This window comes from Plectropomus leopardus, chromosome 10 (genome assembly GCF_026936395.1).
Source record: "Plectropomus leopardus strain MGB_pleo_1.0 chromosome 10, ASM2693639v1, whole genome shotgun sequence".
In the NCBI taxonomy this organism is placed as follows: Eukaryota; Metazoa; Chordata; class Actinopteri; order Perciformes; family Serranidae; genus Plectropomus; species Plectropomus leopardus.
The window spans coordinates 22962579-22978391 of record NC_142185.1 but is presented as its reverse complement, the minus strand read 5'-3'; the positions used below and the strand labels follow the sequence as shown (position 1 = coordinate 22978391).

At 37.7% G+C, this 15813-nt stretch overlaps 1 protein-coding gene across 1 annotated transcript; it reads right to left on the bottom strand.

The window, feature by feature from the left end:
* Positions 1-1680: 1680 nt before the first annotated feature.
* Positions 1681-15625, bottom strand: morc3a (MORC family CW-type zinc finger 3a). The gene is made up of 19 exons (XM_042495040.2): positions 15546-15625; positions 13842-13914; positions 12618-12750; positions 11861-12087; positions 11507-11660; positions 10935-11079; positions 10196-10324; positions 9951-10070; positions 9751-9848; positions 9021-9128; positions 8785-8913; positions 7828-7902; positions 7652-7694; positions 6558-6638; positions 6287-6407; positions 6049-6121; positions 4859-5960; positions 3582-3784; positions 1681-2493 (listed from the first exon to the last, which is right to left on the bottom strand). Exons 1-19 carry the CDS (start codon positions 15582-15584, stop codon positions 2319-2321), a joined length of 3228 nt encoding a protein of 1075 aa, XP_042350974.2. The 5' UTR covers positions 15585-15625; the 3' UTR covers positions 1681-2318.
* Positions 15626-15813: the final 188 nt, after the last annotated feature.

Genomic DNA, 15813 nt, shown 5'->3' with positions numbered 1-15813 from the left:
AATTTTGGTTAATGACTATACGCAAAAACATACAGACAGACAAAATAAAATGTTTGTAAAGGCAATAAAAGCCTCCCAAAATATCTTAAAAAAAAGAAAAAGAAAATGTTTGGCCTGGATCATCTGCCTGAGTATAACCTAGATTTTCCCCTTTTGTATTGTGATATTGTTTATCTTTTATTTGTTGATTTTTATGCCATTATCTATAAATACGGTCATTTATACTCTACATATACGTATGTCATTTATATTTGTTTATTTAACATTTGTGGTTATTATTTGCCTGATGTGTTGAACATGATGAGTTTGTCAATAATAACAAAAAGGAAACTGTTCGGTTGATTGTTGGAACTGTTATATATATATATATATATATATATATATATATATATATATATATATATATATATATATATATATATTTATTAATTTTTTTTTTTTTTAAAGTGTTTCTTATCCATACTGATGTAAGTTAAGACTCTATGTTTTAACAACTTTATACTGCCGTTTGGAAAGCTTTTTTTGGGGGGGGGGCATACAAATGTATCTTAAAATTTTAGTTAAGGGTTACATAGCTGTAAATATCTCAAATAAACCTATTCCTACATTTCTTCTCACATTCAAAAATGTTACATAACACACATTTGCTTTCACAGATCCGACTGTAATGTGCACCTAGTTTTAGGTGTAAAACTAATGGGACATTTCCACGGCATTTTTCAAATGGTTATAAAATTATTTTAGCTCTTTAGTTTTCTATAAAATTTGATGGAGATGTTTTCATTCAGCCCGGGATTATTTATTTTGTCTCTTGAAATCTGATTGCAGTAAAAACTGGTATTTAAAGAAATTCATATAGGATACACTGGATACTGAGTTACCCTGTAAGTTCAGGCCATTTATTTATTAGCCAAGACAACTCACAGACACTTCAGTGAAATGTTAAAAGTTGTGTAGGAATATGGTTACTGCAGTGAGTTGGGTTAATGAACATTTTTGCCGACATGTAGGTGCAAATATAAAGTTAAATATTAGGTTCAGTGGTAAGTTTTAAGATCAGAAATAAAGACTTTCACGCAGGAGAGCTTGACCCATTTTGACAAAAAGAAATGAAAAGATGAATAAATTTGTTTGTGACACCTCACCGATTCAAATTTAAAACTATTTAGTCACTTTTGAGGCCTAATATATACATAAAATTGAATTTAAGACATTTTACAACTTTTCAATGCAGACACTCTCTTACTGAAGTTGCTAAAACTAAGAAAGATTGATTAAACTTTTCATTTTTAGGTTGCAAAACTTCATAAAAAATTAAGTATAGGCAAAATTTGAAGTAAACAAATTAAGATTTGCAATTCTACTTATTAAATTTTTCCAAGGTAATATGTTTCCTAGATTCTTGTCAGATCTTTTTAGTGCACAGATTAAGAAGCCTGCAAGTAAAACATGCAGATTTGGACGTTTATCAAGGCTGCCTAATAAAAATTGCTTAAGCAAACTTAACCTGTTAAAGAACTTCAACTAAGGCAAATTTTTGATAACTCTTTCAGTCTGTGCCACCCAGAAACACACTGTAAGAAGTGGTGGCAGCCCTATCCTCTACAATGTATGCTTTATGAAAAGAGTTCACAGGACACCAATGACAATGTGTCATAAAGGATTTCACTATAGAGCAAAGACAGGAAATATAAAAATATATTTGACAGAAAACATACAAAATGTCATTCAAGTCAAACCAAAGAGAAAACAGTCAGTGGTCATTGTAAAACAGGAACAAAATCACATACAGGTCTTTGAGAGAGCTGGCTTATGTTACACTTTCAATCCTAAAACTTAAGAACAAAGGAAATGGCTAATAATATTCATCAATGTACATGTGATTGTATTATTTATATTGCATTTATATTTAATAAGATTAAGACATAAAGCAAAGCAGCTCATACTGTATTGTATTTATTTTACCTCAATAAAAAAAACATCAAACCTTTAAATAAATAATTTCTTTGCGCTCATAAGGATCTCTTTTGATTAAATATGGATGGACTGTGGCACCTAATTCCAAGATGAAAAAAAAAATGAACGCCTGCACACTTACTTCATGCCACGCAAGCTCACTCAAGACAATGTTTCGAGATCCAGGTGGGATCCGGAGATCCGAGAGGGGTCGAAACGTTGTCTTGAATGAACTTGTGTGGCATAGACTAAGTGTGTAGGCGTTACCTTTTTTTCTTCATGCAAGTTTTTTAAGAGCTTTGCACCTGCACGATGTGCGTACAACTATCCCTTTTTCAACTTAATTCCAAGATCCGATGATTTCATTCATTTATTCCTCTGTCCCCCAGCATCACCGTTTCGCCGGATTCCACATTGGAGAGAACCTGCTCTAGGATTTCATCGATAACGTTACACTCATAATTCACTTGGTCCAGGTCCAGAGCAGGCAAGTAGGTGATGAGAAGGCGGCCGACGTTGTGCCTCAGCTCGATCAAACTGAGGGGAGAAACAGAGCGTATAGTGGATAAAATTTGGACAGCACTACTACAACTACTTGTGGCAATTAAGCTACTAAAAAAAAGTCAGAGTACTGTCCTGATTTTGACTGCACTGATGTCCAATTTGAGGAGTCTCCCAGTCTCAAAAAGTCTAACTGTGAGTGTGACTGATTTTTCATGGACAAAATTTCAAAACTTTTCCAGGAACCATAATAATCCTTTTTTTGCCCAGCATTTTCAAACATATCAGATTCAAACATAATTTCATGTAGCTGGCATACATGAAGGAAGAGATGGGATGCAGGGAGAAAATAATACAAATCTGCATGATGGTAAACAAGACGTCATACATCAACGAACATCAGAGCTACGTTACATTGGCAGCTTCAGAAAATACATTTTTCCATTCTGTTACTCTATATGGAAGATAATCCAGGGAATATTACTGTAACAATTTCACTGCACCAAACTAAAATTCCATGACTTTTCCAAAACCTTCAGTAATTCTTAATCCTTTAAAACCTGGACTGAGATTGATTTTCTTGTGCTGCGTTCAGTAACCTTTCAGAGGTGTTTTCAAGGAAAAACGTGGCAAGATATGTCCTGCAAATTGTAAGAATTTAATAGATTTAGGAAATTTTATTTAAAAAAAAAAAAAGCTAAGGAAAATTGTTTCGAAAACATTATAATGATCATAATTATATATCTAAAACTATGTTACAGAATTATTACTTCAAGCTTCAAGCTTTTTTTAAGGTAATTTCCTTGTTATTGTTTTTACTTCCCTTTTTTTGGCTTATGATCAATTCATTTTCTCATACATTTTAAATTGTTGCAAATTTTTGGGTAATGTCTTTTACCAAGCTGCTCATTGCCTTCTTCCCATTTATGAAAGCAAATAAATCAGCTTGCTCGGGTTTCAAATGGTTCAAAATTCAATGACTTTTCCAAAACTTTCGACTATTTTTTCTTATCCCATTACTTTTCCAGGCCTGAAAAACGTGACTGTGAAATTCTGTGTTTTTTCCAGCTTTTTCATGACTGTGGGAACCATAGATAATTTATGCAACAAGAAAGGGATCCAACCTTCTGGATGTATCCGAGTTTGAATCTGTGCCAGAGTTCCCTGTCGCTGCGGCCTCCTCTGGATCTGTTTGTGCAGTGGAATCGGTCGCTGGTTGTGGAGTTGTGCTTCGCTCTTGTGTGTTTTCCCTCTGCTGCTCCAGGCTCAGCCTGAGCTCCTCACACTGGAATGCCAGATTCGCCCTTTCCTCCTCCACACTGTCCAACTGGTGGCGGAGCGTACAGTGAACCCCAGGAGGAAAGAAAATGGATAAAGGAGGGAGGGTAAGCAGGTCAACAGCCATAAAAAAAAAGGTGCAATCCTAAATTAAAATCTTCACAGGCTAACAAATAGTGTAGTGTTGATCTGTGCCATAGACACTCTTGTTGCCCAAAAACTATCAAAACACATCAGTGTGCCACTTCGTTGAAATGGGCGACATCTTCTTTCACACAGTAAACATAAGCGAAGGAGTTTATTTTGAGTCAGTCCCACATACACCATCCTCCAACCGTAAAAACTTAACCGAGCTGCAGCTGAAAATTTTTTATAAGAAATGCATACTCTACTCCTGTTTGACTTTAAAAAAAACGTCAGTGCTCAGTTGTTTAAGGACACAATTCCAGGAAAAATTAGTAAGCCCTTTTAAAAATGGAAAGTATATACCTGTGACCTATTTCCAGAATTTACATATTAAGTAAGAAAACTGGGTTACCGGGTTAGTTGGAAAGTAGTAGAGATTGTTGGTTTTGGTTTATTTTGGGATTTGGTGACAATATAGCCCCTTCCCCACTGGACAAAAACCCCACTAACATCTAGCGTTTGTCTTTAGTTGGAAAGGTTTAGAGTTGCAGCGATTAATCACTGGCATTTATCAGCTCTCAGCGGTGAGGAAAACACGACACCAAGGATAGACACGCCAACTTTTGCCTCTTTCCGGCACGATGCGATGGTGCAGCGAAACAACTCCTGTTCGTCTCTGTCTGTAACATCGTTTCAAATTAGTTGGCACTGAGTTTAAGAGAGAGATTGAATAAATAACATATAAAAAAATAAGTAACCAATGTAACAGTTTCACAAGCCTCCACACTTTCTTCTGTTTATTGATCCTGTTTTTGGTCATGATATTGAACTTGACACAGCACAGGAAAAAAAAAAGGCAAACTTGTCAAATGCAGAGCTGTGTAAATGTCTCTGGTCTACTGCGAATCCATGCTAATTTTGGTGGAATCGGTGCAAGTTAAATAAAAAATATCACCAGTATTGTACTTTAAGCTCTGCACACAGCTGGAACACTGACCTGTGAGCGCAGTTCATCCCTCTCCTGGTTCCTCTGATCAAGCTCCCGCATGAGACGGTCAACATGCAGTGCAATCTCATCACTGTTCTTTTCCTCACTTTGTGCAGTACTGGGTTTGGTCTCAGCAGCTGCCAGTAAATTCTCTTTGTCTTTAATCAGTTCATCGACTTTCTGTTTGGCCTTCTCAAACAGACTTTTGTAGTCCTTCCCGCCCTCTGTGTCATCTGTCTGGCTGGCCTGGTGTGAGCACTCCTTCTTTACATTGACCTGAGACAGCTCCTGCAGTTTACTCTGCATCTCCCGCAGCTGGCGGGTGAGAGTCTGGACCTGCTCTTTGAAGGAGTCTCTCTCCTCAGCTGCAGCCTGCATGAGTGCTAGGAGGCGGTCTTGCTGTTCCTGTGCCTCGGTCAGACTGGGGAAGTGAGGCGGAGAGTCGCCAGCGTTTGCACCGGAAGGTCCAGCATCTTCGTCATTATCCTGATGATCTGTCACCCCATTCTGCAACGTTCCACGTTTCTCACTGCTAACGTCTCTACTGCTCTCTTCCTTAATTACTCTTTGCTCATTGTCGTCGACGGCGACATCTGAACGCTGTACTGTGGCACTCTCCTTTGATGTACTCTGCTTTGCTCTCTCCTCCCCTTCAGTTTGATTTTGGTCCTCTGTTTCCTTCTTCACTTTGGGTACCTCTGTCTGTGTCGTGATGCTGGCCACCTCTGGAGGGGGTACCGGGGAGGGACTGGTTCCTGCGGCTGCTGACCCTGCAGCTGCCGACCCCGCAGAGCCCGCTCCTGCAACGTGAGTGTCCGAGGCATCATCCACGGCAGCATCATCTGTGCACTCCAACAGCATGCCGACATTTGTATCATTTTGTTCTGTTTTCACTTTAGTCAGATCAAAGCCTGGCTTTTTTGGCTTGGGGGTACTGGCGGTCTCCAAGATGACAATGTCATCATCTGTATCGTCATCATTATCAATATCTATGAGCACTGATGGGGAGCTCGGTGTGCTCACTGATGCATCCGAGTTTCCCCGTAGGAAGCCGTTCACTTTAGGTCTTTTGGGTGTTATTTGTGGAGAAATAGGCTGTGTTCTTTTCCCCCTGCAGTGCACATAAAGCATAATTAATGTGCCTCTTAAACAACATCAGATGGATGTATTTTAAGCTTACTAATGATGCAATAGCACACCTCATGGGGCCGGCTGATAGCGAGCACACACTGGTAATAACTGGAAGACCACTGTTACTGGAGGGGCTGCAAGCTAAACGGAAAGAAAACAGACATTTTTCATATGTCAAACTTTTTTTCCATTTATATACACACACACACACACACACACACACACACACACACACACACACACACACACACACACACTTTCTTCTCTCTCACAGATATGTACACAAAGGGTGACTTTTTTTTGTACCAGCTTGTGAAATGGTGGAGGACCTCAGTGGAGAGGATTCAGCTCTAACAGCTCCCCCACGTGGTGACAGAGTATGAAACCTGCTCCTTGGGGTAGTGGGGGTGGAGGGGGACTGGACAATCTGTCAACAACAACAACAACAACAAAAGAAAACATATGAATGTCTTTTTGTAATTACTGATATTCTTAAACCATGTCTACCTTTTGAAATGTATCTAGTAGACCTTCATTATATAAGTAAATGGAATCAACTTTAGTTATCGCTCCCAACCTGCTGCTGTCTCTGAGCCTCTTTCTGCCTGGCGAGATTAGCCAAACGCTCAATTTCCTGCTGCTTTCGATCCTCCTCAGCCTGGAAAAAACAATCCCCAAAAGTGCTATTAATCACAGGTGGGACCAAGTCATTGTTGTTCCTGCCACAAGTACATCTCAAGCCATCGCAGACAAGTGCCAAATCAAAAACTTTCGAGTTCTAAACAATTTATTGCGCTCTTCACTGAAAGTGATACCATTTAACAGCAGAGTAATAATAAAATAAATCAGAAACATCCTGATTTTTTTTTGTTGAAACAAGTGTGACTCAACTGAATGATACAAAAAATTGTGCTGACGCTGCACTTTTAATGGCATATAGCAGTGGTTCTCAACCTTTTTTTATGTGTCAAGGATCCCACACACTTTAGGTTTAAGACCGCCATTTAACAAGATATCCTTCAGAAACCTCCATCTGAAACGATTTTGGTTGTTGTTTAAGGTTACAATTATATAGTCGTGGCCTACAGTAGAGGGGATAACGGTGGAGGAAGTGAAACCATGATCAGAATAGTCACTCTTACGACACACTAATATGGGTTCACTTCTATAGTGAATTAAACAGTGAAAATTGACTATTCCTTATTTTTGGGGCTCCTGGATCGCCCTCAAGGACCCCTGGTTGACAGCTGCTGGGATTTAGCACTATTAAACAGAACTACAATGGCATAGGTTTTGATTGTCTCTGTCCTGTCTTGTTGTATTTAACTCATCTTGTTCAGAAAAACAATTTCCAGAACTTTCGCTTCCTAAATTTGCTATTAAGTATTTTAAAGTCAAAAGGTTCACATGCAAGAGAAGCCACAAGTCATTGGTTTTCCAGAGTTGCAGCTCTTCAAAAACATTTTTTTATTCATTTTGTCGTAAGTCATCAAATGTTTGACATTGACTCAAATCCACACCTCTGCTATTATTACGTGTCAATCTTTACAGAATCAGACACCAATATGTTCACAAAAATGAAACTATTAAATCTAAACTCTGCACAAGTTCCACGTCGAGGGAGAAGCAGAAAAAATTGCAGATGATTTACAGCATACGATGTGTTCTTACCTTTTGCCTTTCTCTCTCTAGTTTCATTTTATCTTTTTTCTCTCTGAAAAAAAAATCAGTTATTGATGAGATTTTGGCAGCTTAATGAAAAGATGTGCAATTATTTATTGTCTAAATATTAAGCTACATTTTTGGGCAAAAGTTGTGTCTGTGTTTTTAACTGAACTGGGACTCACTGTTGTTTATAGGTCTTGCGGTATGACGGTTGATCATCATCAGAGTCCACAGGCTCCTCTTCTACCTGGCAGCTCCTGGGAGGGCAATTTAAAAAGAGACTGAAATAATCCGCTGACTCTGTACTTCAAGCTCTGTATACAGCTGGAACACTGTAGAACATTTTCTACCAAAAGCCATGATATCATAAATCCGTCCCTTTGGGCTGCTTTCAGTTATCAAAACACAGTAAAATGTGGCAAAACTTGTGTGAGCATTTCTGTTGAAGACTGTGTAGAACTAACCGCTGTGAAGCCCTGCAGAGGTTATCTGTCTGTTCTCAAGGCCTTACCCAAGATACCTTTCAGCTGACCTTAAATCCCGCACTCACTTAAGCAAAGAGCAGATACTCGGTAGCTTGACCTATCCTTAAATGTACACTGTATGTACTTAGGCTCAAATATCTAGTTACAAATCATGAGGTGATTTTAAAAAAAAATAAAGTTTTATTTTCATTTTGTTATCATTTTATGGTTTTAGCAAACACTTTTTTTGTTTTTCGTTGAATCTGCAGAGTGACAATCTGTAGGTCAAGTTCTCAACTGTTGGACTCACATGTATGTGTAATACTTTTTATTCAAGGAGAGATATATCTGTTTATGTTTACTGGTTTTTGGTGACAATCTGAAAACGTATTTTAACATTTTTAATGTTTGTGAAAACCTCTAACACTTTGTGTGTTTTGATGGGTTTTTTAAAAAAAAAAAATGCCATTTTTATTTTTAGATGATGATTACAGAATAATCAATAATAACAAATTTAATTGTAGATACAGAAATACTTGAAGAGTGAAGTTTTGCCTTTTAACAAACACAGATTTGTGAAGAAAAAAACGAGATTCCCCCTCATTTCTAACTGGTTTACTTTTTAATGTCAAATTATGTTAATTGCAAAAGGTTTTTCGATTATTTTCTAGTTACCTGTACTGAGGATCAGGGTTCATACAGCAGAACCATTTATCTGGCAGCTTGCTGCAGTCGATCCCATCAGGGAGTTTGCGCCAGCGCAAACAATCATCACACTGCACCCAGTTCTGATCTGGTCGCTTCCTGAGGAGAGACAAAGACAAGAATCAGAGCATGTTGGGAGTGAATGTGGTGGTTCAGCAAATATCTGTGTAGAATACATGACATCAGTCGCTGCAAAATGTACTAACATGGTATCTTCTACTGGTGTGGTGCTGGTCGGATCATCTTTTTTTCTGCTGAAGCGGATTTCATTCCAGTACTCTTCAAGTTTGATCCCCAGACTGTTTATAGTTTTCCTGTAACAAGAAATTATGAACTTCAGACCTCTGTATTTTTTGCTAAATACAGTAATATGATTAAAACTACGTAAATATTTTTGTGTGAGTTAAAAAAAAAATTGTTCCAGTGTTGAGCAAAAGTGCTACAATCAGCGGCCACAATACAAATTTGCACTGTGCATATAAATCCATTTAAAGCACTGTTTTTGCCACTGACAGGCTTAGATTGTTATTAAAAGTCTCTGACAACATTACCAAAAGGGTCCCCTACAGAAAAATGAAAACAAAAAAAGTTATCTTTTGCTCAATCAAGTCTTTTTGAAGTTGAGTCTCCCTAAAGGAGAAGTCTTGTTCTGAATGATTCTTCGCAATGTTGTTGACATTTAAAATAACAATCTGACTCTGTTCGTGGCAAAAACAAGCACTTCAAGTGGCCTTACATTGACAGTGCATAATTGCCTTGAGTGGTTACATTGCAGCCTGTTTCAGCGCTGCCATCTGCAGTTCCAACAACTCCCATCACCATTAGTCACTTAAGACACAAAACATAGTAAAATAGGGTCTACGTTGAAAATATAAACAAGTTTCTAAGTAAATTGACCAACGTGATCAAAACTGCATGAGGCATTGGTGCTGTTACCTGTACTTATCTGTCTCATTAAAACTCTGTTTGTTGTGAGTCGGATCCAGAAAGTCACACTCGATGACCCCAATGACCCCAACACCTTTGTTGTTGGCCTGCAAAAGGCAACGGTTTAGAAACATGAACACTTGATGATGACATTAAGAAATTTTTATGTGTAATAAACAAACACACTCGCCAAAACACCACAAACTCACCTTGAGCTGGCAGCCCACACGTTCATAGGCCTTGATGAGACGATTCTTGTGATACATCATTATACCATACTGGTCTTTACTTTTGGTGTTATAACCAAAAGTGATAGGAATGCGGTTGGTCTAAAATAACATTTAAGGAAAACTCAAGAGAAGAGGTATACATACTTTTTGAAATGAATTCATTTATCAATACAAACCAAAGAGGAAAAAAGGATTTAAAAAATGAACTTGTGTTGAAAGGATACCAGGAAATTGGGCCTGTAGTGGTCCTTTCTGACCGAGGCCAAACTCTTAGCGATTAGCTGAGATTTCACCTTTTGACCTCGTATGATTATCTGCATCCGAGGCTTCAGGTAGAGAATACTGCAATACGCCTACAACCATTAAAAACACAAGTTTGAATGATTTACAAGAGTGATCTCAATCAGAGTCAATATAAGAAGTTTCATTGTTCTATGGATTCTTTTGCTTGAACACAAACGCAAAGTGCCTACAATTGAACGGACTTCACTAAAAACAGGTGATTCAGCTTCACTAATAAAACTAAATGAAAAAAGAAACCTACAAAATACCTTTGATTAGCCTATAATTTAGTTATACAGAACTCTGCCGGTCATGATCTGAGATACAGAAACAGGGAACAATCAGCATGGAGTAATAATTGTGCCTCATATGGTTTTTAGCAAAACAGTTAAATTACAACTTGAAAAATCCAAAATCTATGAATGTGCAAATACTGTTTAAAAAAAGAGTTAGATGTCTCCTATTTCACTAAAAAGTCACTTATTAGAGTTTGTGACCTGCATGCTTCAAGTTTTGACGTTTGTCATGATTATGATTGGGCTTGACTTTTGATGCTTGCATCCATAACTTAATAGAATTTGTGACTGTGTGCATAATTCTTAAAAAAATATTTTATATTATATAAAATAATATAATATACATTATGAACTGTCTGAAGACATGCACATCACTGCTCCTTACCCGCAGGGAGTAAGAACTCTCAGGAATGTTTGATATAATCCTGTCTGGTTGTTGAGAGGTGTCACTCATCGTCTCATAGACATCGGCTGGAATTCGGATGTCGTAACGGTCCTTCATAAAGTCAAACTCTTTCCCCGTAGATGTGCTGTTGAAAACATAAACATGTTGTATAGGGAAATGTTTTTGCTTTACGTGGTATCCCTGAGACTAACATGGGCGAATCTTGATTTGAATCATAAGGAAATAAACACATGGAATCAAACATGTGATTGGCTGTACCAAACAGCCAATCACACGCATCACTATAGTGTTACTGGGTATTGATAATGAGGGTTAACAACCCTCCAGCTGTTTGCTGGGTTTTTAAAGCCAAAAGGGACAAACAGTTGCTCAACAAAAAAAAAACTTACATTAAGATACAAACATGTAGCTGTTTACTATTTATTACCTCTTTTGTTTTTGTCAGATTGCTGTAGAAAAGATATGATTTGTGGTGAAAATGGGATGGTTAGCAGTTTTGTTATGATCTGATCATTGGACAAATATGGGGCACTTTAAGGTGCTAGACAGACCTGCGGAGATTCCAGATGATGATCCGTGTGCCAGTATTCCCTGTAGAGCTGGAAGTGAGGATATTGACCTCACGGAGCAGCCGTTCCTGTGTCTTAAAAGGAGAATAGCGGAGGATGTCCTGTAGACTGGCTTTGTGCTCCTCTCTTACACTTAGTAAAGCCAAGGTTAAGGAAAACTTATCATGAAAATTTAGGACAAACAGAAATATGAGTGTCTGGTAGTGATGTGCTAGTCAGGGTTTTCTAATACCTGTACCCACCTGACCTGAAACAAGAGCCAATCCACACCACCCAACCAGCAAAGATCAAGAGGATATTTACATTTCCTGTGTTAACACAGCAGATAAAGGATATATTTGTTTGTTTCATTCTGTTCAAAGCAGACGATTGGTACACTTATTTGGTTAGCACCAATCTTTTCCAGGTAGGTCTGAGAGAGCATTCCAACACATGACGCTTTTTTTGACCTGGAAAACACGATGGCGTCTTTGCCGAGACGCATGGATCCGGACTTGAAGCCGTTGCCATACATACCAATTGGCTTGACACCCTTTATAGGAATCTTATCGCTGTAGCCAAAGCTAGAGGGGAAAATGCACATAGTCTATAGTGAGTGTATGAATCACATCATTGTTTATACGTAAATGTGACATCATGTACAACATGTGTTTTGAGATGTTTCATGATGTGTTCACACTGAACACTAAGGAAGAGCATATATTACACACAAAGTCAATGTAAAGACACATATAGACATGAATGATGCAAACAAGTGAAATCTGCTCGATTTATGTGGGTTGAAATTATTCAACTTGCGCGAGAAAATCGAAAAACACTTTGTCGTGACTTGTGAAAGCCTGCAAGTGTTGGGATCTATGGGAGATTATCTGGCTTCTTCAGTTAGTTAGCAAAGCTGTTAGGGGCGAATATTTGCCAGCTCCAGCAGCTGCATTTGCATGAGTAACGTCAAGTGGAAATGTGCTTTGTGTTCAGGGTGAACAAGTATTAGGAAGTAGTCATTATGATATATGCCACTATATGTGTGGCATTAGAATTTTTTTAATACCCCCCCCCCCCAAAAAAAACAAAAACACAATTAGCAGTGTCGTACCTGAGCATCTTATGCATCGTGTCATTGTCCAGTCCATTTCCATTATCCATAAAGCTGAGGCATTCTTGTCCTTCGACCACAGTGTTATCGATCCAGAACTGTTTGGCATTGACATCTGGATCATAGGCATTGTCTGTAAAAAGAAAACATTTTTAGAGGCACCTAAAAAAATCTCAGTTTCCAGCATTTAAAGTACTCACATTGCAGGGATGCTGAAGTTTTTGAAGGACCAGTTATGGGCTAAATGTGATGAATGTGACAAGGGTACATGGGGGGTTATGTTATGTTCAAAGAGCTGTTATGCTCTTTGAACATAACAGCTTCCTCATTCTCCACCTGAGCAGATCCTTATTTAAAAAGCTTTCACATACCAGCGGGAGACGTTACTTAAACATACATTAATAACTGATAAGACTACAACAAATGAGCAACATTTAGGGCAGCCTTTTTGCTTTGGATTTAGTTCTGATTGGATTTAAATTTGAAATATGCAGTTTTCTACATGTGTTATGTTATGTGTATTGTAAAGCAATGTGGCTTTTGCAAGTGGTGCATCATTAATAAAAACAAATCATTAACGGAGAAGTGTCGACCCCAACCGTCTGAAAAACAGGCGAAAATATACGCATTTTTTGGATGCACACAACATGAAACTAGCAAGATGGCAAGTATGCTGATGTTAGCCCTGCTGCTCCCAAGCCCTGAACAGAGCACTGAACTAAAAAAGCTATATCATCTTTGTCTCTGTCGCCATCCAGACTCGGTGCATTGATCACTCACAGGGCACAAGTTCATCGCAAGTTTTACTCAACACTACACTAGAAATAAGAACGCACTTTGTCATTCTAATACACAAAGGAATTAAGACTGTTGCAGAGTATCGTTGAATATAAAGGTTGGCTGCCAGTTACTATAATTGGTGAATGGTGTTATGGATTTCTGAAAAGGAGATATGTAAAACTTAAATACATTTTATTTTGGTGGAAATCTGTCCTGATGATGGAAACATTAATCCAAATTGCATTTTGGTGCACAAAGTAAACAATGCTAGATTAATAAAAAAAAAAAAAATTAAAAATGGGACATACAGTACTCAATAGGATCATCATTATGTCATCAAAAAAGCTCAGACATGCAAGTAATCTGGGGATATCACTAGCACACAGAAACTTATGTAAGACAGCCTGTTTGATTTGCAAATACAATCATGTGATGATGACTCACCTATGAGCTCAGCTATGGCGCTGAAGGGCCAGGTGTGACTGGTGGAATTTGTATGGAGGAACTTGGGACAAAGCTGCAAGTGAACCAAATTACACAATGGTCACATCAATGTGGTCTTATTGAATATTTTTGTTGTTATAATAATAATAATAATAATAATAATAATGATAATGATAATAATAATAATAATAATAATAATAATAATAATAATAATGCTTTGCCTTAATAATAAACTTTATTTATATAGCAGTTTTCTTAGCAAGGTTACAAACAAGCAACAAATTAAAAACAAGGCAGCAAAAAGTAGCGAGTCTGATCTCAACAGGCAATGATTCACACAGTTTGGGAGCTCTAATTAATGCAGTCAACCGAATAAACTCTCAGAAAATGATTTTACGCAACATATTAGGCACTCATTTTGTTCTGATGAATAGCACAAATACTGAATGTTGCCAACCAGCAGCCCCCGCCATATTAAAAGTTTATGCTGTTGTTAAAACCTGGGGCAATTATGTTCAGGGCTCGGGCTAAAATGATGAGTGTGTTACACACAGGTTTCATGATTTGCAATTAAAAAAGATATGGCATAAGATATGTGCTTGTATGCAAATAAGATATTTTTAACTGTTTCAAACAAGAAACACTTTTGTTGTGAAGTGACACTGCTAAACACTGTAGCTTTGTACCAGCATAAGTGCTTAATGATAATGAATGAATGAATGAATGGATGTTTCAGCTTTTCTTAAACAGAGAATGAATTTTCTAAAATGTTTATGATTAATTAGAAAAATCTGCTATTTCTGTGTTTCTTATTCATTGTTGTGATTTCAAATGAAAAAAAATCTTTTTCATAGCCCGGCTCGTGTTTGCGCGGGTCCAGACATTTCAATACGCGCCTCCACTGAGTTTCAGTTCACTGAAAATGAAACTGAAACTGGAAATGCAGCGAAACAAATTGACAATTCTTTACCTTTTTGTTATTTATTTTCAAATGTTTTTTCGTAACATTTTTTTTCCATTTATTTTGCTAATTTTTCAGGCCATGTCTCGTGAAGATGCTCACTTTACTTTCTCGCCGTGTTCTCGAAAGAAATCACACCAATATTTTGCTGAGGTTTTAAATGGTAAACACTGGTGCAGAGGGAGATGGGAAATGTAGGAAGAGGGAAAATGAGAGGGGTCATGCAAATAAAGATTCACAGTCAGATATACCAGCCCATGTCTTACGTGGTCTACACAGACAGTGTATATTTTGTTTTTTACACGGAATATTAAAAGCAGCCTGTTTAAATGATGGCCCATATTTTCAGTTGGTGTTGACGTTTGTGGATGAATGAATAGTAAAGGTTAACACCATCATTTATTGTATACTAACTTATTACCTGTTTGATTACGTTTAAGTGGAATGACAGAAGATGTATAAGTAGTTAACTAGTGAACCAAAAGTTTACCTTAACCTCATTAAAATCTCATAACTTGAGGTGAACTTGGTGTGAAAGCAGCGTTACTACGAGCAATAAAAAGACACCAACGGGTATTACTAACGTTTACTTCCTAGCCGTTTCAGATAAATGTGACCACATAGCTCCGAAGAGTCCGTATATATATGACACGGCATTAGAAACAGTGCATTATTCGCTGTTTCACAGTTGAAGTCATAATATTAGAGCTAAAATTAAAAATAAATGGTAATATTGCTCTCACCGTACTCAGAGGGACGCCGCGGTCCGTTTGCGCCGCCATCTTTCCGTAAATACGGATGGCGGTGGGAGGAGCCGGATATGACGCCACTGCTCATTTGTTTGTTTGTTCGGGACAGAGCCCTTTAAATTTACTCTAGTGCACTACTTCAGGGAGATTATTACAAAGTCAACATCATATTTAATTTTTTGATTATTTCAGCTACATTTTTCGTTCATAAAATAAACACAAAATTAAAAGAATTGCCCTCATACACAACACAAAAGAATCA